Below are 23,125 nucleotides of genomic sequence, written 5' to 3' on the forward strand. Positions count from 1 at the left end.
TTTGGTTCACAAGTCAGAACAGAATTTTTGTGCCTCCTCATGCTACAAAGTTCTACCTTCCTGCCAAGATGCACTTGCAGAGCAGGGATTTGTATGTTAAATAAAGAAATATATGAACAATCAGCATACATTAAAAAAAAACAAAAACTAACAACTTGTGTCATCTCATCAATATTAGCAGATTGTGTTAAAAAGAGAGGGGCTTGTTTTATACTTGGATATAAGGGCTAAAGATGATGCTTGAATTTTAGATAAAAATCATTATCAATGAGAGGATCAGCTAGCAAGCCATTTGCTTGGAAATCGTTTCCATTCAAATTCACCATTTTGAGTTTCTCTCTTCAAAGAATTTCTGGGAGGAAACTATCTTAAATGGACCTGATGTCTAGAAGACTCACTCTGGCTTAATGTCCAAGACTGAGAGATCTGTAACTCAACCTGGCATCAGGAAAAGGCAGGCTGTGCCCTCCCTATTTCATACATTACCACTAACATAAAGAATTCTGGAGTCAGAAAGTAACTGGTAATTTAATTAATGATGTGTGATGTATAATATGATGCAGCTTTGTTCTTTCACATCTCTTTTGCCTCTGCAGGATTGATGAAGTGAAACACACACTATCAGCAAACTGAATTAATTCAAGATACAGTAACAAGGTCAGTTTTCTTTTCATTAACCACATTTTAATGACAATTGTTTCAAATATACAACCATGTTTGCTTTGAGTCTTTTTCAGTTGCCGATTATTTTCTTTGGGATAACAATTTCTAAGTTTCCTTGAGGAAATCGGGGGGACTATGCATACAGTTTCAGACAAAAATCTTTTAAACCACCTCTTTACTGATGATGGCGTCAGTTTCAAGGAACAATTAACAAATAAGCAGAAGGGCAAGAATTTGCTACAGCTAATTACTGCAAAAACCTTTCACCTCTAGTAACCAATATGAATAAGATCATAACTAAAAATTATTTTGGTGACTTTGTACTTGATTTTTCTTACTTCTCATATAAACACAGTACAAAAGTTTCATACACAGCTCAGGGTCTTTTTGAGAAAGGCCTGCTTAGCAACAGGTCTGCATTGAAGTCTGTTGAGCACTGTTGAATTTAAAGTCGAAACCAAAATAGCAAGGGTGCTGCAGGGCAGGACGGATGTGTCTCATTGGCACAGCTAGGAGTAAGCGGGATTGGACTGTTCTGAGCCAGGGTTGAAGGGTATTAAATACAGAAAAAGTGACAACACAAGCAACAAAGTTAGCAACTACACTCCTGTGCCAGTAAGTCTCACAATGTGTATGTTTGTAATGTCATTGTGTATACAGGTTCTCTTAGGCAAACTGAAAGGATTGTACCCTAGTCTTGTTCCAATAAGAGCCTGATGGGAAGGATGTGACGTATGCTTTTTTGAGCCTTTGACATCTCTGGTGCCCCTGAACCTTCCACACGCATCTTATGATTCCACTCTTGATGTTCCACTCATGTTGGCTTGAGAAAACTTTGTGTGTAAACAGCAGCACAGTATAATTCACTGAGGGCTTGTGAAGCAGCAGAAGGGGAAACTGCCTGCCTTCTCCTCCCTGACCCCCACCCCCCAGCACATTTCATCATGTTATTGTTGCTTGGGATGTCTCTACCCTAGTTTTATTTCCCAGCAAAAGGGGTAACTAAGAAACTTTTGAGTGTCTGTCTTCCTTCCTCCTGGTATAAGCTGTGCCTTGAAATGTTTCCTGACCCTGGTGTTGGGAGTTTCTTCCTGTTACATGCATGTGATTTAAGTGATAAGAACTCCCTCTCCCATGCTGGTGGGCCCATGGTAGGCTGCTGATTAAGTGAGGTCATTGCCATACTTTGGAGTTTTGTTATTTTTAAACAATTTCCTTTGGACAGCTTGTGCCTATATATAAACATGTTAATGTTAAACAGAAAGAAAAACAAGTGTTGCATTCTTTCCTCCTTTAATGTCTCATCTGTTTCCATCATCGACTTCTCTCCACAATCCTCCCCTATGCTTTCTTGTTCTTCTGCCTGTAATAACATCCATCCTCCAACAAAGGAATGGTGAATCGTGACCATACCCCAGCCATCCTTTCCCACCATTTCTCACACATTCTGCCATATCAGCACTTTGCTTTGCCGCAAGGTAAAACTCCTAGTTCTTGGAAGCAGCCTTCCTTGGAAATCACACTTTCCAAACATAGGCAAGGTCTTTAGAACGCTGTAGAAACAGAGATAAATTATAGGATGGAGATTGTCATTCCCCTGAACTAAATGCTTCATCTGCCAAGACAGAAAATCTCTCTCCTCTGGCCCACTAAATGCCTTACATTTTTAAAGAAACTTTATTCCCAATTATAATGATGCTCAGTGGAAACTGATGCACAAAAAGGAAAGGATGATAACAGGTCTGCTTATTAAGAAAGAGGCTAAATTGAGATTTTTCCCCAGTTTCTTTCCTGCTTCCCCACTCCCAAATTCATTTCTGGAATACTGTCTTTTCTTTAGAGCAACAGAGATGAACACTCCCATTTGCCATCATCCCATCCAGAATCAGCCACTGCAGCTTAAACAAACATCTATTTCATCCTTCTGGGTGCACATGCACGATACACAAATTGAGGGTAGATGCCCTATTAGATATGACAATTGGTGGACACAGATTTCCAGGTCAGTTTTGCAGTGCTTTGGCAGATGCATCTACTGACCGGCTGCTGGTTTAGCCTTTTGCATTGGTACGATGCTGTTGAGAAGGTAGTCTGTACTAACCCCACTCCCCCAACAAAGAGCTTCCTATTCCAACTACTGATGCTATTTGAAATCATATCCAGCAATCACCAAAGTCATAGAAACTGTCTTCTATTCAAAACTAGGATAGAAAAACCAGCCACAGAAATCCTAGGATCCACACTTCCATGGCTATCCCATCAGCAGTTCACTCAGAGGTCAAAATCCTACAAGTACATGACATTTATGTGTCTGCAAAGTCCTAAAAAGGTCCATCCTCTCAATAGGGCCAAGGTTTCACCTACCAATATCATTCTCAAGAGAACTTAGAACCACTTTCTGTGCTTTTTAATCACAGAAACTCCATTATACATATGGGTGGAGAAGTAGCATGTGAGAATTTAACAAAGGGTACCAGACCTTTTCTCAGCCAGCTGAGCCATCTCCACAAAATACAACCACAGAAGAACATGACAGTGTTAATATGAACCCAGTTCACTTGAGTCCCTGTTAGAAAAGAAAGGAAGCATATGGCATTGCAAGTTTTCAGCTAGCTTAGGCTCAGTACCTGAACAGGGGGTGATGTGTATTCTTATGTTGTCCTGCAATCGGTTCTGGAAAGCAATTGTGCCATCACTAAGGCAAAATTCCCCATTGAATTCTGCTCTGTAAGAGAAAATTCAACCAACAGCCTAAACTGCTTTAGAATAGAAACTCCAAGGCCCACTGCCATTAGGGCATGTGCCTACATCTCCAACCAGAGAAAAGGGAAAAGAACAACAACCAAAACATCCTCAAGCCTCATAGATGTTCCATTAAAAGGCTAACCCTGAAGCATGAGATCTGGGGTTTCTACAGCCCCTCATCTCTCAGGTGTTGAAGTGATGGCCAGTCCTGGTCATAGCTGCCCATCACCAGCCTTCAAAGAGCACATGAGCATCCTTGCCATGGCTGAATGCAAGATGTTTTTTGATACAAATTTTTGCACCATTTTTTAATAATTTAGCCCCATACAGCTGCTTCAGAGCTCACCCCTGGATGACAGGAGCTTTAAATGATATTCAGATGAGGCAGCAAACATCTGAACTCACATAAAAGCAAATCAATATTAATGCAGGCTTCAAAACACATGCAATACAATTAGATGTTGTGTACAGTGAATGATATATACCTACCAAAATGGAACAAGACAGATTATCAAGCAGATTAACATTTCTTTGCACAGTGAAAATGACTGATTTCTTGATCTGAGCCCCCTGCTGATATCAAGTACATCATTTCCATACTACCAGTAATTGAGATGCTCTAAGATTTTCACAGGATTATCTTCTGCAAGCCAACTCGTCCTACAGAAAATGAAAGATCTATGGTTTCTAAACTTAAAACCCTCCTAAAATTCTGCAACATTGAAACACATACCACATCCTGGCTAACAGACAAAAATAAAAGTACATGGGGATGGGTAAATTCTAAAGAGGAAGAATGTGTGAGGCCCACTCCCCTCTCAGCAGTATAAAGCTGCCAATTTTATAATAAGAATCAGTCTCAACTTTATACTATTAAATGCACAAGGAAAACGTGAATATCCCAGTCTGAGAAAACTCAAAACCCTTAAGCTTTAACCTATTTCTTCACTCTCTGCAGCAGCAGATGGCCCCAGTACAGACATTCTGTAGTAAATATGGCATTTATTAACCATACTACCCTGTTTAGCAGAAAAACATAAAATAAAAGCACACAGTACTAAAAACACCAAAAAAGGGGAATAAAGAATGGCTAATGCTGAAACTGTGAAGACGACAACAGAAATTCATACACATGCTATGGATGTGACCATGAATGAATGCACTCAGGGCAAAGAGAATGATGAATAGAGCAGAGGAGTATCCTTGCATCTTTGTGAGAACATGCATCTGGGCACGGCAAAGCACCCACAGTGGAAATCTAGCTGCTTGGGGCCACTGAGAGTGGGCTCTGTAGGTCCTCCCTGCCAAGACTCACAGAAGGGTGCAATTGAGCATGGCCACAAAAAAGGAAGCAATAGATTCTCAGCTGCTGTAAAATGTCATGGCCCTATTAAAGTTAATGGCATTATGAAAATTTATTCCACCTGAGGATCTGGTCCATAATCTATGTGTGTACTTGCACATATCCAGATGCCCTGCTTATTTAATGGTCCACAGGAAAAGCACCCGCCTCCCCCCACACAAAGTTTTGCACTTTCAACAGGACTAGAATGGGTGGGGAAGTCTGATGGATGCACAGGTTGGTCTCAGGATAATACAAAAGCGTGTTAATATCACTAGCAGAGCTGAAGCACATGCTTATTTTGGGAGTATGCCACTTTCACCACTAGCCTGAATTTAACAGTAGAAGATGTTAATATTCTCAGATGTACCACACAGAAAAACACACCTGTGCAAGAAAATCAATGCAGCAGCAGTGAAAATATACAAAATATAAACTTTTCATTGGACTTACGGACCTGGTCTAGACAAAATGCTGCTTTTCAATTAAATGAGGAGAAAGATTTTCAAGGATTATAATAATTAGAAGTGTGGGTTGGTTTATAATTACAGAATTCTAAGACCTGCTTGCAAATTATGTTTTCAGATAATCTTTTTGGATTCTTACAAATGCTTAACAAAAGCGTTATCAAAATTGCTACAGGAAATTTCCATTTACTAAAACCTCTTCTTAGTGTGTGAAGATTTTCAACAGGTATTTCAAATATGTTCTTTACAATTTTCAATATCAAATTAAAAATATTAGGAAAAGGCAAGGAAATTATCATAAAAAAAATATAAAAAAAAGGTAAAGGTAATTCTTCACATTCAAAAAAATCCTCCTTTAAAAATAAGCCTTTTTTGTGTTAATTCCTCCCCAGCTCCACCCCAAATTTTGAGTTGTTCCTTGAAACTGCCTGTTGTCAAGATGAAAAAGTGGAAAGAGATTTTTTATGTAGAAATCCAGGTGATGCTATTCAAGTCTGTATCCTACACAATAAGATCAAAGAGCTGGATTTCCTAGGTAATTAACAGTCATCTAATTAAGCAATTGTACAGACTTCCTTTTGGATATTGTGCAAGACTTCCAAAGCAGTCTGTGGATGGAGAAAAGGAAAGAAAGAGGGGAAGGGGAATTCTTTCACAAAAGATGCAGTGTTGTCACAAAGATTTAATAGCCCACTGTTTTGTCTAATTATTCTTTATGAGTCATCGCCTGCCCCCTTTACTTACTTCCCCCAGCCACCACCCTGAAAAAACAGAAGCACAGCTTGGCAGCTGGTTTTTCTAGTGCCCACTTGGAAATAGAGTGTTTTATGTCTCTGAAAGGAAGCTCCAAATATAATGAAGAAAATAAGCAACAGAAAGACAAAATGAGAAAAGTTCTTTTCTCTTCATCCCCCCACACACTAGCAAAAATGTAAGGACCTGGATGAAGACCCAAGGGCACAGAAACTTTTCAAACCTAACTGATTGTTGTACAAAACAGGCTACAGATCTTAAAGAAAAGGATCTCTCATAAAGAGATTCCCAGAGTTTCATCATGCCAGAAATACCAGAAAAAACTTTTCCCTGTGAAGGTGAGATGACAAAACATGCATTAAAATGAATATATATTTTAAGAGGTAATCAGAATATTTTGCCACTGTAAAAAGACTCCAGTCCCTAATAAGTGTACTCCAGGCTAAATGTAACACTTCTGCACCTGCAGCCAACAGAGAAACTGGTCTCCCTCCAGGACAAGGCCAAGCAAATGTAGGAAAAAAAAAAGATTTCCTAGAATAAAGCAGGTCAAAGCATCTAGGACCTGCTGCATAGTTTATTCTTAGCTCACTGCCCCTACCTCTCCTACAAATTGAAAATCAGTCCAAGTGAGTTCCAAGATACCTTCAACCTTAAAGCAACTACTATCCTGAAATATTAACAAGCAACATGAGGGCACAGAGGACAGGCTTTCTGAAGTGCTGTGCACCTGCTGCTCACATGCACTCCAAGAGGTGCTGTGGACACTGAAAATGATGCCTTAATTCCAAGGGCATCATGACTGTCAGCTACAGGATGTCTTGGACAGTAGCCTTAGACACCAGTCTTCCCCCTGGGTCTGTGTTGCATCAAACAACCATGGGAGCAAGTAGCACGCCAGCCTGGCTGTATAAACAGCATTTCAGGACTTTACATTAGACAGAATTTTAAAGAGATGTACTTTTCTTACTAAGTTATTGGCTGAACATAGATCTCAGAGTAACATTATTAAAGGCTTGGTACGAGGACTGTGCAAAGCTTCAGTAGCTGATTCAATTCGGAGGAGATTCGACTCGATTCAGGGACTGAATCTCTGAATCTAAAATCGAATCAGGAGACAAATTAAAAGCTCCAAATTGATTCAAAGTATCTGAATCAATTTGGAAAAACTTCGGAAAAGATTTGGCTGCTTCAGAGATTCGGCCATAGACTAAATAGGCAGCTGACACAACTGGCTCCAGCTGGTAAGTCTGTTGGGGTTGGGGGAGGGGAGAGAGAAGGGGTGTTGGGGAGGGAAGGATTGGGCTGGGACAAGCTGCCCAGCCGGGGTGGGTGCACTACTCGAGGAGGGGGGTGCGGGATGTGGGTGTGGCAGGGCTGAGAGTGGGGGCTCTGCCCTGCTGCCACCTGGAACAACCCACGCCTGCAACACGCTCCCCCTCCCCATGGCAGCCTGGGCAAGCAGCACCCCCGCAGCTTCCCCCACTGCGGCAGAGGCAGGCAAAGCCAGAGGAGACACAAGAGAAGCCCCCACGGCTGCCCTGCCTGGCCCCATCCCCGGTCCAGCCCAGCCTCTTGGCACTTTAAAAAAAAAAAAAAAAAAAAAAAAAGCCTCACACTCAGCAGATGTGGCAGTGGGGATCGGGGCCTCTGAGGGCTCATGGCAGAGCCCCACCACACAGTGCAGGGCAGTGGGGGGCACCAGGGACCACCCCCCCCACCTGGCACCTGCATGGCAGTTGTTGCATCGTGTGGGTGAAGCATGGCTCAGCAGGGCACCGTGCACTGTCTAGGAGCTGGGACAGCTCCACATATCAGCTGGAGCCTGGCAACACTCATCCCCAGGAACCCCAGCTCCCAGGTAGCGCACAACACCCTGCCAAGCCGCACTGCACCCGTGCCATGGGGCAGCTAATGTGTGGGTGCTGGGGGGGGGGGGCAATCCCTGCTGCCCTGCGCTGCATGGAGGGGCTCCGTCAGAGCACCCAGTCGCAGCTGCTGCAGCTGGTGAGTGCAGAGTTTTTTGTTTTTGTTTTTTTTTAAGCCTGCACTTACTGGCTGCAGGAACGGTATCTGGGCAATTGTGGCAGACCCCCTGCCCCACGCAGCGCAGTGAAGCAGGGATGCCCTCCCCCCCGCTTGGCACCCACATGGCAGCTGCCCCATGGTGTGGGTGTAGCACAGCTTGGCAGGGGACCATGCACTGTCTGGGAGCTGGGGCCATTCGGGCTGAGCAGTGACTGCTGGAGCCACTCCCACTCCCAAATAGTGTGCAGTGCCCTGCTGAGCCACACTGCACCCGCGCCACGGGGCAGCTGCTGCACGGGTGCCAGGTTGAGGGATGATCCCCGCTGCCCACCACTGTCCCCTGCTGCGTGGGGGGGGCTCTGTCATGAGTGCCCAGAGGTCCCAATCACTGCTGCTGCAGCTGGTGAGTGTGGGGATTTTTTTTTTTTAAGTGCTAGGAGGTGGGGGCCAGGTGGGGCATGGGGCCAGGCAGGGCAGCCACCAAGGCTTCTCCTGCAGCCCTCCCTGCCCGGGGAGAGGCAGACACAGCCGGAGGAGCCATGGGAGAACCTGCAGCCGCCTGGCTGTGCCCGTCTCTCCCTGGTTGATCTGAATCATTAAATTTCTCTGAATCAGGACCAAATCTTCCAAAGCCAATTCAGCCAAATCAATTCAGGACAGTGATCCGAATCTCCAAATCGAATCTATGTCCTCCAAATCGGCCGAATCTGAATTGAATACTTCCCTATTCACACAGGCCTACGGGGTACCGTTTACAGTAGCTATAATCTTGTCAATGTGGGCAGACGAGCAAATGTTTGTGGGGGGGTTTTCATAAGAACAGTTGCAAAGCATATTCTACTTGGTACTGAAAAAACAAAGTTTACCAGTTCTAGTAACTGATAAATGGGGATTTGGGGCAAGTTGGTGACAATCTCATAGGCTTTCAAAGCTCTTGTGTTCCAGTTTGAATTTACTCAGAATTGGCCATCTACTCACTAGGCCTACTGTTAAATAAACCAGCACTTGCAGAGCTAAATGTCCCCTGGGGAAGATGAGTTAATGAGCCCCTGGCTGCCTTAGGTTGGATCTCCTAAGATCTATGCTTATTCTCATTGTAATAAGACTATATTTTTCTCCCCATAGCTTTTCTCCCAGTCTTGCTGATGACTTAGATATAACATGTAGATGTAAGGACCAGGCTTCTGTTGTAAACTCACCACCTCCACCTGGATTCCATCAGTGAGGAGCAGAATCCCATGCATGTACATTCACTGGCATCTCCACAGGCTATGACAAACTACAGTTGTGGCAAAATACTACATTTTAAATGTGTGCAATAGCACTGTTAAAGTCTGCATTAAAAACAACATTAAAAAAGCTCAAAATAAGAATAGGAAAGAAATGCTGCCTTTAGAAGTACCATAGACTTGTTAATGCACCATCTTCCTTCACCCATCAATCATAATATTTGCATTCTAGTTCTTAGGCAAAAGGAAATGTCCCATGTACAAGGAACCTGGATGATCCCCATGACTGAGATCCATCCTTGTAGTAGTTTTACTTTCAAAACCAAATACCAAAGAACATCAATTGCATCAACCACTGAAGTGCCAGAGCTTTGTATTCCTGGAAGGATCTATGAGAAGTCCCAGCTGGGGGAAGGGAAGGCACAGTCTCAGGTTACTTCTATGCTTTGTGCATGGAAGAGAGTGGCCCCTCTTAGTATGAGTTATGAGAAGAAAAAGACCAGCTTAACTTTACCCAATCCCCAGGCTGGCTGCCTTTAGCCGTTTCTTGCTGCTTTAAGAGCCTAGGCAAAGTAATGCTGAAGTTCAGTAAGGAGGTTTCTGTCATGTAGAGTGTTTTTCCTGAAATGCTTATAGCTTGTGCAAGTAGGGATATGAGTGGTGAAATCAGTGGGAGTTTTGCCATGGACTTCAGGGGAGTCAGGATCTCACCCTAGATATCAGACCTTTAAAACAATAAGATGTCAGCCTGGAGGAAAAAGTAGTTGTCTTTGGCCAGCTACAAGAAATGCTAAATGCACGACTTTTGGTGCATCTGGTAAATATGTTGGATTTGTTGGTGGCACGATACAAAATGTGAAGGTATCAGATTATCAAAAGAATTTCCTGCAGACTGGCTTGTGAAGGCACTTGCTCACTGCCACCATGCATAACCTTAACACAAAAACAGGAGTGGGGGGACACCAAAAGGTCATATACAATAAAAAAAGAAGAAATAAACAAACAAAATGGTGCCCCAAAGATGCACAGTAGTTTTGCAAAGAAAGGCATGTGTTCTATAAACAGAAAGTAGAAGGACTAAATATAAAAAAGGACATGTATCTGCTTGTGAATAGAAATCAATAAAGAACAAGGCTGTTTCAAAGCTTTCTAAATACCTGAGCAAAAAACTCTCTCTAATGAGCAATTCAAATAGATTTTATGTCACTTCAGGGTAGCTGCCTTTCTGTCACAATAGGGGCATGGAAAAGGGAAAATGTTTTATGCTGTCAGATGGCTGTATTAATATCACATGAATAATAGATAAAAAATAAATAAATAAGATCAACTGGCTCCGACAGATTACTACTGTAATTCAACTATTCAGTTACATCACCAGCAAATTATTCAAACACCAAAATATCCTGCTGGAGATATAAAATGCACAATCAGAAATTCTGCATTTAAAAAAAAGAAAATAAAACCAACCTGCTTCTGCAGAAAGAAGCCACAAATAAAATGTTTTGTTAATGGAAATCTTGGAGTTTGGATTTTGAAGAAGCATCAGGGATGTGTCCAAAGGAAAAAAAACCCCAAACCACCTCTTCCCATTTTAGATGGGGGTTTTTCACATTCACTTTTTAATACTGCTGTCTGCACCTACTGCACTACTGGCTGCAGATGAAAGCAGAGTCGGAGAAAGACAGAGACTGTACTTATGCTTTTGTCTTCATATCCTATTTTATCCTCCCATTCATGTTAGCTCTCGCCTATTCCATTTACTTCCTGCCCACCAAATCTTCTGCAGCCAGCCTCTCCCTTTGCTCTAGATAGTGGGAATGGGATTTTATTACGTTTGAACACACTTGATTCACTTTATTTTTCAGTCTTTTAAACTCCATCTCGTTACATTTCCCTTGATTTTTTAAATGGTTTTAGATGTATTTTGTGATTTCCCTACTGAAATCAATTGCAAAACTCCCACTGCTTTCAATAGAGCTGAGATTTCACTCATTATCTTTTATTTCTGGATATAAAATGTATGGAGCCTGTTTGTTTTTTTACTGAACAGGAACTTCAGTGCTGTATTTAACTATATTGCAGCAGAAGCATCTTGGCACTGAAAATAGGGGTCTACACAGTAGCAAGGTTGTGTGAATTAATTAGTTTATATTTTTCTTAACCTCCAAAAATAAAATAAAATTTTAAAGAGAGTAATAAATATGCACAAACAGAAAACTCCAGATCTCACTCAAGTGCCTTAAGGACTCTTCAGGAATCCTAAATCATCATCCAAATACATTTACGTCTCTCTCTCTCTCTCGCTATATCTATCTATATAGCGCATACTGCACAGGGCTATTGAGAAAGTGAAGAAGGCCTTGAAGAATTTGGCACTCACTGTTAGTACATTCACTAAATTCAGGAGATCATGTTTTAAACATTTCAGAGATTTTTTTACAGTTACTCAATGTTTGCAATTAAACACCTGTCTAATGTTATTTTTTAATTTATAATATTTTTTATTGTGTCTAAAAGAACCCTATAAATTTTTGTTTTCTTAAAGGCAGTTTATATTCCCCTTCCTCCCTCCCCTTCTTTCTGAAAACACAGTCTTTCCTTAAGGCAAATTCTCTCTCCCACACCTATAAAAAGCACCAGCCAAGTCTGGAGAAACACAGAAATTCCCAAGGTGTGTCACAGTCTTGGGTCCTAAATGAACTCTCCTCGGAATGAAAGCAGACTAAGGGTCTGTTCCTGCCAACGGTAACGGAGCTTGGAGAGAGACATGTCTTCTAGGTCCTCAAACTCAGTGAACCCCAACTGATTGAGGATCTCGTAGACTCCAGCCCTGGCTGCCACCTGAAAGCACAGTAAGAGGAAAGGGGAAAAAAGTCTTAATTTCTTGATTATAGAAGCTAGTTCAAGTCAGGTGCAGAAATCACTTTACAATGATAGCATTCCAACTGCTCTTGGTATAAAAGCACCTGGGTAAACGAGTAACATTGGAAAGAATACATACAGAGAATGAAAGGAGCGTATGCATTTCTGGTAGAAAGATATGGATACCTTTTTTAAGGCTACTAGGGGAAGGCAGCAACTGTCTACTGCTGAAGGCTCTCACATTGCTAGGATAAGAAAGAATGGGGTTAACAGAAAAAAAAATGAACATTTCCAACTACTTGGTGCAAAAGCAGGTCTATTCCAGGGATGTGGGGCAATATACATCTTGCCTAGAGCATGGACAAATAAACAATTATACCTCTTTAAAGTGGGGTAGGGGAGAAGACTTACTACTTGTGAGTGTGCCTCAGCTGATCCGTAGTAAATAATAATTATTCCATCTGTCCACTCCTATCCCACAGTAATTGAAGCCAAGCCACAATGATATACCCCCTTGAATAAAAGAGGTAGTAAAATACTGCGCTTTATTTCCCACTAACTGGAGGGTAGAATGGACAGGTGTAACAGTTGCACCAGGCTCAGCTAAGCTGTTTTAAGTCCTTCCTCTTCTCAGTCTGTGTAAATGTTTTGTCTGTCCATGCCCCTAACTATAGAGGCCAGCCTTTACCCCAAACAAAAATTATCAAGGGACTCTTCTCTTTAACAAGCATTTATTTACCCTAATCTCCAATAAAAGTCTTTTATGACATAGCAACATCAGTTAGGGGGAAAAATTCTCCCCAGATAGATATACCAGTAAAAACACTACTGTACATTCAGTTCAACAGGCATAACTGTACTTCTATTGACATAGCTGGTGCTAGTCTGGAGAACTAGGACTGGATATACTGTTAAGAGGATTTTGGTACACAGAAAAGGTTTTTTGCCAGTATAACTATAATGATAAAACCTGCCACGTGTAAACAAGGCCCCTGAAGCTGTTTACATGGCACTCAATCCCACAGTATCAAACCAACTCTCCACTCCTGATGCACTTGCAGGGAATTTACCTGAATTCATCTAAGAAGTTAAGTAAATACTTGAGTGGTTAGCCTGGGCTGAGCTCCAAGCTGCTGCAGCTACACTGCAATCAGTACCCGAGCTACTAGGTTAAAGCAGGGTATGTGTTGACATGAACAGCAGTCATTGCTGCACAGGCACATCCTAAGTGCCCTCCTCAAGGTCAGATAGGTAAAAGTCTACAGGGAAATAAGCCCCCAAGTTCCTGAGCCCCGGACAAGTCCCAGAACTGTTACACCAATTTAATGAGCTGAAGTCAGTCACAGAAATGTGCTCATTAAATTGCACATGCAAAAGCTGCATTTTCCTTCGTTACTGGGATCAATACTACCCCATCTGGATTGTGCCTTCCCTTCTTCAGCCAGAATGCTGCAAGTCATTTTTTCCCTTTCACCTATACACCAAAGTAGCACTACATACAAGGAGCATGAGGTGGTCCAACACTTTCTTAAAACACTTGTAGGAAAGTCTTAAGAGACTTAAGACTTGCACCCTGCATCCTGTCCTCTCCATTCTCATTTCTTTGTTATTTTAGTTGATCAGTCATTTCCACCTTTCTCCATTAAAATTTAACCTTCAGCCTAGAGGACTTGTGAAAAGTTCAGAAGATACATAACCTACCAAAAGCTTGAACTGGAGCTTGACGTACACTAACAACCTCCCTCCCCCCCCCCCCCCCAAAAAAAAAACCCAACCCCCCCCCCCCCCCCCAAATCTTCCTTCTTTCCTACATCTGGTGCTTTAACATTTTATAAGCCACTTTTTAACTGTTTGTGTTAGCATTTGCAGGGTTTGTTAGCTTTGGCACCCTTCTGGAAAAGTTACAACGTTGCCTTGTTTTTGCAAAAAATGTAGTGCTTATGAAAGGCCAGAGTGCGACTGACAGCACTTCAGGCCAAAGGTTCCTTTTTATCCATAAGCCAGGCATCCATCGCCCCTGAAGTAGCCCAAGCTTCTCCTTGACCCTCCCCCTCTCCTGTATATGTAAAGCAAGCAAAAGTGGCAAGGGGATGGATTGAAATACAGTACATTCGCTGTCCTAGCTCTGAGTATGGTAAGATTACAGCCCTCTTACAATCAATTTATTTTCTGCGTTTGGAGACTCTGAACAAAGAAAGCTCCTGAGAATGGATAGTGCACGACAGGCTCTGCATTAGGAGAAGTTCTATACATAATCCACAGGGCTGGGAGGTAGTTGATGCATCACCCATGGTTTGAGAACTAGATAAATATCCAGTCTTCTTTTCAATTAAAACATGCTGCATTGTTCATTTTTTATCCCCATGCACTCATTTTAAAGAGTCTCCAATCATGTCAACACTAGCATTGACAATAGGAACATTACAACAAAAGGTACTGAGATAAAAAGAAGGTAAGCTGCTGTTCAGAGAGAACTGGAAGGGTGAAGACAGATTGACAGGTTGACAAACCTGTACTATGGAAAAGTCCTGTGATTTTAGTGAAAGGAAAGACTCCTACAGCATGTTATTCTACCAGGGGTCACAGCTGCCAAAGCAGTTCAAAAGAAAGAAAGAGCACTCGATATACAATTTGCAAAGCTCCGAAAGGGAACATTATTGAGCATTACGGCCACTGAGCCTAGGTTCCTTGTGGGAAAGGTGGGGTCAGTCAGAGGGAACCAACCAGGGAGATCAAGTCCAGGATGCCCTCAAGAGACTCTGAGTTCTGTGCCCATCTGTATCAGAGGCTAGGAGGTGCCCATCCATTATTTGTTTTAAAAATCTTTCCTTGATCTCTAATGCTTTGCTCCAACTAGCAAACAAATAGACTCTATTTAAGTAGTTGCTGGTATCACTAGTTACAGGTTCCCCAGGAAGGAATCACAGGGGCCTAAAAACTGAGTTAGTATAGAGCACTGTGGTAAGGGTTGGTATCAGAATGGAACAAAGCCACACCCTGGCCTAAGGGTGGGAGAATTGTGAAATTCTACTTTAGAGGACACAGGAGTCAGGGCCTGCTCCCTACAGGGGCTCAGATGGACCAGAAGTAAGGTGCAGCTGGCTCTCTAATGGTAAAAGCTCCTTGTAGGATTGCCTTCATAATTTGTTCCAGAAACTGAGTTCACCTTTATTAATTCAGTTAAGAAAAATAAAACCTAAAAAGTCTATGCATACTACTGTTGCAAAGAAAACCCTCAGAATATATAAACAATGAAACTTTACCTGACAGCTGAAAGCCTCAAAGAATTACTCTTGAGAAGAGTAAGTTGCTTCTATTCATCTCAGTAGGAAGCTCATTTTGGACCCAAGTTAAGAGATATTATGTGTGACCATACTATTTCACAGATACTAGTTTGTACTTCTTCACTGATGGGAACAGGGGCAGCTATTGGGATAGGATACAATAGGGAAGCTATTTGTTTGCAACCTATGTTGCAATAGGGAATGAGGAATTCAGTTTCCCCAGTCCCAGGTTTAAAGTCACTCCCGCTAGTACCCACCTGGGGCGGGAAAAGCTTCCCACTTCCCCTCCAAGTCCTTCTTGCACTATCAATAGAAAAATAAAACTGTCAGCACATTGGAAATGCAAAAGTGGTGCAAACCAAATCAATCATATGCAAAAAACAAGGGATACAGGATTCCCTCACCAACCACTGGGGTTAGGTTCCTGAAAGTTCCTGTGGTTGGCAAGACAAAAGGCTTATAGGAAAAATGGCAGGTGGCACGCTGATGCGCGGCCACAGAAAACCGTGGGTACTCAAAACTGTATACTGTATACCATGGTAGCCAAAATGGTACATAGAATATTAAGCGTGGATACTTAAAACCGTGGTTGGCAAAACCGTGGTTGGTGAGGGAGATCTGTACTTTACAGACAGTCCTCTAGTGTGGGGTTGGGGAACATGGAGGCAAGACATGGGGTATGTGAGATAGCAGTCCTGCTTCCTGCTGTATATGACCTAGAGCTCTGCTTTCATTAATACTGCCCCTTCCATTCTGAAAGATCCCATGTATTTTACAGGCATGTCTGGGGTTCACTCACTTGACATTTAAACAGAACCACCTGATACTATCCAACACACAGTAGGGACATACTTAGGGAATGAAGTACGGGAAGAGGGGATATAGATCATATCTAGCTGAAATGCTAGAGGAATTTTAGATAAGCATGGCTTGATTCTCCTCTCTTACCAGTGAACAGAATTATGGTAAAAGAGGAAAACCAGACCTAAGAAACTATAGTTGCCAGGCTGGAATTTGGGCAGGACACGATAGTTAACATGCTAAACATATAAAAAGAGCTGTGGACTTTTTAATGACTACAAGTGACAAGGCTTGGAGGTGCTAGCCTGCCTTGCTCTTGCTCCAACCCTCGAGTACTGCATCATCTTGTTTTATGAACCCTGAAATGACCTAGAGAAGTTATGAACTCAAGAAACAAAACAACATTCTAAAAGAATCATTAGGGAACAGGCTGAACTTCTTGATTTAGAGACCATCAGAAGCAAAAAAGAAGAAATGCAAGGGGGATTTTACTTAAATATCAGTATAAAAATTATAGATGTGACCACAGTCAGGTAGTAAAACAGGCTGGAAGTTTTGGCATCTCTACTCCGATTTAAAGGAGACATCCTCCCTCCCCCACATCCCTTAGGGATAATGAAATCATCTGCTGCAGCACATAGGAGTGGATTAAATGATCCATTATAGATCCTGCATAGGAATGCATAAGGTAGAATGTGGTCTGACGTTCCTAATGGAGAGGCACTGTAATCATGTCCTTTTCCTTAATAACACTATCCCTTTGGCTTTCAGAAGCATTACTACCCACAGTGCATAATCCATATTGCAGCAGGTCCTCAAGGGCCCAGCCCTGTTGCGCTAAGCACTGTATACACATTTAACAGAGAGGCTGTCCTGACCTTAAGGAGCTTGTGATATAAAGCTTAGGCCACAGGGAGAGAGGAGGCAGCAAGAGGTAATGATGAGACCATTCTGACAGACCCCTAAAACAAGCAGCCACCCAGAGTACCCATTATGGAAGGGCACATACAGTAAGTATAAGTCCTTCTAAAATGTCAGTTTGCCCACCCTATGTTTTTAACCATGGCAGAGTAATAACATTTCCGGACTCTGTCTCTGTGCAGTCACATCAGCAGTACTGATCACCTCTCTGACCAAGGCTTGACACAAATTCTGAACCAAGAGCATCATCATTTTAGATACGAGTGTGATTTTTTTCCTCCAATATACTTCATGCTTATACAACCTCTATGTGGACACAGATGCATTGATAAAATAGTGACTTATACTAGTACAGTTCACTGTCCTACCTATGATGAGAGCAGCTTCACAGTAGTTCAGCCACACCTACATGGGAGCCAGGGTGGGGGGCAGAGGAGGTCGAGGGAAGGTTGTACTTTAATTATATGGGTACGGCTTCTGTGCATAGACAAGCTCAAAGACTGTGATGTGGCTTCCACCAACATCTTCTGAGTGGAATCCCATGCTCCGTTTGGTTAGCGAGGAAATCTGTTGTTACAAACTCCCTCATGTCTAATTCCAAGTGAGGAAACAAAGAGGGAGGGAAGGCCATGCCCCGTAATTTAATTTTGCTTAGGGCTCCAGAAGCTCTTGTGCTGTCCCTCTTTCCTTCCCTCCCCCTCCCCGCCTATTTGACAATGAAAACAGGGAAACAAATGAGGTGCCATTTCCCTCAGCTATTTCAGATTGAACATAGTGGAACACAGTTCGGTTTCAATTTTGTTTTCAAAGCAGATGCTGGGTAATGCAGCACAGATAACATTCCTTTCTCCCTCCTCTTCTATGCAGCTGATTTGGACAGGGCACTACTGGTGTTTTCCCTCTCTATCCCTCCCCTCCCCCAAAGTGATGAATGTCCTTTTCCAGTGCCGTCCCTTCAATCGAGATTGGGCAGGCTCTGATCATAACCAGAGTTGGCAGATGCCCCTTTCATCTCTCACCGAGGAGATCAAACATGCCAATATGAATTAGCAGGGCTAATTGAGACGGAGAGAGGACGAGGTTTTCCCACAACACGCAAGCCAGCAACTCCACACTTACTGCCTACCCAAACAAGGGGAAAAGAGAGAGAGGGAGAGAGAGTACATGCGAGAGAGCGTGCGAGCACAGCTAATTTAAAGAGCCCCATCCCCCTCTCCTCCTTTTGTCCACTCAATTTTACCTTCTTCTATTTCTTAGAATGACTCAATAACCGAACAGTGTGCACACACACGCGTACACCCCTTCTTGTTTTCTTACTGTTTCTTTACTGTTACTTAACTGTTGAAAGTCCTTTTTCCACTGCAAGGAGGTGCAAATTTAGCTGCTCACAGCAGGAGGTGGGAAGGCTGCAAGGAGCTGCGCCCAGCCCCAGTCCAGCTGGTTGCATGTGTGCACCTGCCGCCGGCAACAAGTGGGGCCGGGGCTCCACGGACCCTAGTGAAGCCAGTTGTAGCCTCCTTGCTACCTGCCACAGCCTGCCATTACCCTAATTAAGCCCGGGGAAGCCATGAATTGACACTTAACATATGGATTAATGGCTTCCTTGGGCTTAATCAGGGTAATTAAGCCACAGTTTTGGACCATCTGGCAGCTTGTGGGGCTGGGTGGGACTTCCAGGGCCTCTCAGCCAAGAGGTGTAGAGAGGCCCCACCGTACTCAAACTGTGAAAATGGAAGCCAGCTGCGCAATCTGTCTGCAAAATCAGCCTCCTCTCAAGTTCAGAAGACCCCTATCTATAAGGTACAAATCTACTCGGCTTTATCCCAAGGGGACATCGTTAAGTTTGCAATCAGGAGCATTACTCAGGTTGGAGCAGCCTTCATTTAATGAACTGGGAGCTACTGACAGGGATTTCTCTGTGGGATCTAGAATTCAGTCCTTCCCACTCCAATTTAGCTTGAATCTGTTAACTTTCAGGGCATTTTGCCAAGCTCATCTGTTTTCCCAGATTTGGGGGAAGGAAAAATGTACTGAGTTGGGTGGTTTTCTTTTACTTTTTTTCATAGTTTGGGAGAAATTCTAGTTTTGCAGGGGTTTGTAGAGTATTGTTAATATGCAGCAAAGAGACCAGCTTAGGAATGCTTTTCTAATGTGGAATTTGAATCAATCCAAATAAATTAATAAATAACATATTTATAGTTTGTTTCAAGAGCAGAACTTTTAAGTCAGCAGTTTGGGCTACTTGGATCCCAGATTTTGGTTTGGCTCATTACAGAGTCAGTTCAGAGAGAGAGAGAGAGAGAGAGAGAGAGAGTGTGTGTGTGTGTGTGTGTGTGTGTGTACGTACACATACATACACACACACACACACACACACACATACACATAACATATCTGCATAACATTTCAAATACAGAAATGAAGCTTGTATTTTCTCCCTGGAGTAATCAGACCTGTGGTTGCAATTTTGGACTCAGAGCCTAGGCTGGTAAAAATCAAACATTCTCCTTTATACAATGCATTTTGTTTATGAAAAGGGTCTTTGGGACCCAGTAAGCCTTTAAAAATAAAAACCAGTGCCTTTTATAAAGAGCTGCATTCACAGGAAACAAACTTATGGCTCTGTATTGGGGGAGAATGTTTCAGACTAGGCCTTGCTACAGAGAAGCATTCAGAATTGATTTGTGTTCATAACCAGTACCCATTCTGGTAGCTTATAGCAAGCCCTTGAAAAGTTGTAACCAGGATAAGGATCAACAGTTGCTGAGAAATCTCTTTTACCTTTAAAGTAAGCCTTAAAAATAAGTAGGATGGTGAGTGTCATTCTGTAATTGATACAACTGCATGAAAGAACAAGAGCTGGCCAGAGAACAGCAATGAGGGAGAGAAAGCATGAACACATCCGATTTAGCAGATTTCTCTCTCCTTTTGTCCAACTCAATTCTTGACAGCAGAATTCATCCCATCCCATCCCATCATATTATACCATAATGGACAGCCCAGCCTACTTGAACACCTAAAGATTAAATGAAACAAGGACATTCTAACTATAGTTTAATTTATAGGATTTGAAAACCTTATGGAGTAATCCAGTTTGCTGGAGCCTCTGCATCACACATATTCAGTGTCCCCATGTTTCAAAATGGCAGCAGGGGCCATTCAATGAGCTTAGGTAATGTGCCCCTGCCGCCATTTTGAAGCACAGGACGCTGAATACATGAGATGCTGCGAGTGCTTAAATTAAAGCAGCTCTCGGAGCTGCTCTAATTAAAGTGCTCCACTCCCATAACAGGGCAGGAGTCTGAATAGCCTGTTACTATGGGTGCAGAGGAGTCTGAATAGCCCCACACCCCAGAAGCACTTCCCCATGCCCACCCCAGACCTGGAAGGACTCACCGAAGGCTGCGGAACCAGGTCCTGGGACGTAGTGACTCTCCCAGCATGGGATCTGACACAGGTGTGGCAAGTGAGAGAGAGTTAGCCATGTAGGCCCACAGGGGGAAGGATAAAAGATGCTGAAAGCAGCCTCAAGGGGCTGCACCTACCTGGTGCAGGCTGTCTGCAGCCTGGGGCTACCAGGGGTTAAGCAGCCACCGGGAAGGCTGAGAACAGGTTTGTTTGTTTGTTGCAAAGCCTCTGAAAGATAAGAGGCACCCTGAAGGTTGTTTGTTTTGCACTGCTCAGAGTCTGCCCATAGCAGCTTACACTCCCCCCCACCCTCTGCCCCGAGCACATGTAAAGATGCCCGTTGATTTTACAAGCGCTCCAATTTTATAATGGTGGAAGACATCTATGAGCCTTTATTATCCAAAACACACACTTCAGAAACCTCAGCTCTACAATGTAGTCCTTCACACTGTAAACATATACAACTCTAGAGGGGCATTAATGTATATGAAGGATTGGAAAGCAATCTTGGCCAATGATTTTATTTTTACCGATTGTGGCTGGGAGTTGCCCTTGAGGAATCTTAATATTGAGAAACTGAAACATTTTTGTTTGGTCTAAGTGCAATGGAATGCCTCAGACTGCCTACATCTGCAAAACTACAAAAGTACGGTTCAACTAACCTGTTAACTCCCTTCCCCTTGGAACTCCACACACACACACATCTTTGATCTCTGTACTGAGAGACGGACCACCTCAACCAGTCTTTGCAAGCATCTACAAACCTTCCCTGGGTCAAAGGAGTAGGATTGCTGCACAGAAATCTGATTGCCTGAGCATAAGCGATGTCAAAGTCTTGATGAAGGAGAAGCCTCAAAAAGCCTTTTGTGCCTGGGAATAATGGGGAGGAAGATAGTGCTTTCACAGCTTTGATACCTTGTGAAAAAGGCGAAGGGGGGGAAAGGGGGGAGGGAGAAGCCTGTATTTGCCTGACTGCCCAACAAGCCTCTTTTTACTTTAATGGATTACACTCTATCTCCCTCATTTCCTCAACATGACCTCACCCCCTAGAGATGTGACCTAGCCCAGACTTGTTTGGAGAGTGGTATTGTTTCATGTCCTGTTTGTTTACAGAGGTAGAAATGTCCAAGCCATTTCAAACTAGGGAACTCATTTTCAACAGTAGCATTTGGGGAGAAGTGTAGGTTAGTGTATTCAGGGACAGGAAGGAAGCACATGCACAGTACATATTAAAGAAAACTACCCCAAGTCAGGACCCATTAACTAAACTCCTGTTAGACAAAAGGATAAACTCGTCTACTTTTAGGGTAAGAAAGCCATTAACCTCTTGGTATATTGACCATATGTACAAGCTGATGAAAGAAGAAAAAATAGGATGTGGAAAACAAGGAAGCTTATATAACAACTACACACAGAAGCATGATGTGAAAAAGTAAAGCAGGGATGTTGCTAAATCCCAGCACTCCAAAGTTATGATTAAAGCTCCATCTGCAGTGCAGTTTTTTAAAAATTTGTGTTTAAATCAGTATCATATGTATCTTCCTTGCTACCTGTAGCAAACTGAGGCTATCCAGATCTAGCTCTAGATTAGAAGAACTAGTTATATTTCATTACTACGATGCTGTGCAATGTTGTCATAAAACCCCTCTAACTCTCACAAAGTTGTTGTGAAACTAGCAGAAGTTTCCAGATCACAGGCCCTGGTTCTTATGGAGGACTTCAATCACCCTGACGTCTGCTAGGAGGGCAATACAGCAGTGCACAGGCAATCTAGGAAGCTTCTGGAGGGAGTTGGAGACAGCTTCATGGTACAAGTGTTGGAGAGACCAACTAGAAGCCATGCTCTTCTTGACCTGCTATTCACAAACAGGAAAGAAATCAGTGAGGGATGTAGAAGCAGGGTTTGAATTATGGGGGAGCTTTGGGGGGGGGAGGTGAGCACCCCCATGAGAGACAAGATTCCCTCCCCCATAGGAGACGAGAACGCGCCCCCACCACGGGCCAGTCAGCCCCTGGCCCGCCCCACACCTTTCTAAGCAGCTCAGGTGGCAGCGGTGGCTCCTTCCAGCTACAACAGCTGCAAACCCCACTCCCCTCAAGAGTTGAAGTGTAATTCTAACCCTGTGTAGAATGGATGGCAATGTGGGCAGTGGTGACCAAAAGATGATTGAGTTCAGGATCCTGACAAAAGGAAGGAAGGAGAGCAGCAGAGTATGGACCCTGGACCTCAAAAAAGCAGACTTTGACTCCCTCAGGGAACTGATGGGCAAGATTCCTTGGGAGGCCAGTCTGAGTGGGGAAAGGATTCCAAGAGACTTGGCTGTATTTTAAAGAAACCTTATTGAGGGTGCAGAAACAAACCACCCCAATGTGCAGGAAGACAAGCAAATATGGCAGGTGATGAGCTTGGCTTAGCAGATAACTCTTCAGTAAGCTTAAACACAAACAGGAAATTTACAAGTGGAAGCTTGGCCATATGACTAGGGAGGAGTACAGGCAACACCCACTTAATGCGGTTTCACTCACCACGGTTTTGCTATAGCGCTCATTTAAAATACCTACCTAGTTTCACTTAGCATGCAGAGCATTTCATTATAACGCTCAGCATGGTGGGTGGCGGCA

At 43.1% G+C, this 23,125-nt stretch overlaps 1 protein-coding gene across 7 annotated transcripts in view; it reads right to left on the minus strand.

Moving 5' to 3' along the window:
• PALD1 (phosphatase domain containing paladin 1) overlaps positions 1-23,125 on the minus strand; it is a 222,902-nt gene that overhangs the window by 15,284 nt on the left and 184,493 nt on the right. For 5 of the 7 annotated variants that reach the window (XM_059729907.1, XM_059729906.1, XM_014609314.3 and 2 more), the window contains one exon: positions 510-12,068. The exons of 1 other annotated variant lie outside the window; for it this stretch is intronic. In XM_059729907.1, the coding sequence (XP_059585890.1) occupies positions 11,919-12,068 (150 nt within the window). In that variant the 3' untranslated portion in view covers positions 510-11,918. Of the gene's footprint in view, positions 1-509; positions 12,069-15,604; positions 15,677-23,125 lie in introns of those variants that run through there. One more of the 7 variants, XM_059729910.1, reaches the window with a different exon arrangement.

This window comes from Alligator mississippiensis, chromosome 6 (genome assembly GCF_030867095.1).
Source record: "Alligator mississippiensis isolate rAllMis1 chromosome 6, rAllMis1, whole genome shotgun sequence".
In the NCBI taxonomy this organism is placed as follows: Eukaryota; Metazoa; Chordata; order Crocodylia; family Alligatoridae; genus Alligator; species Alligator mississippiensis.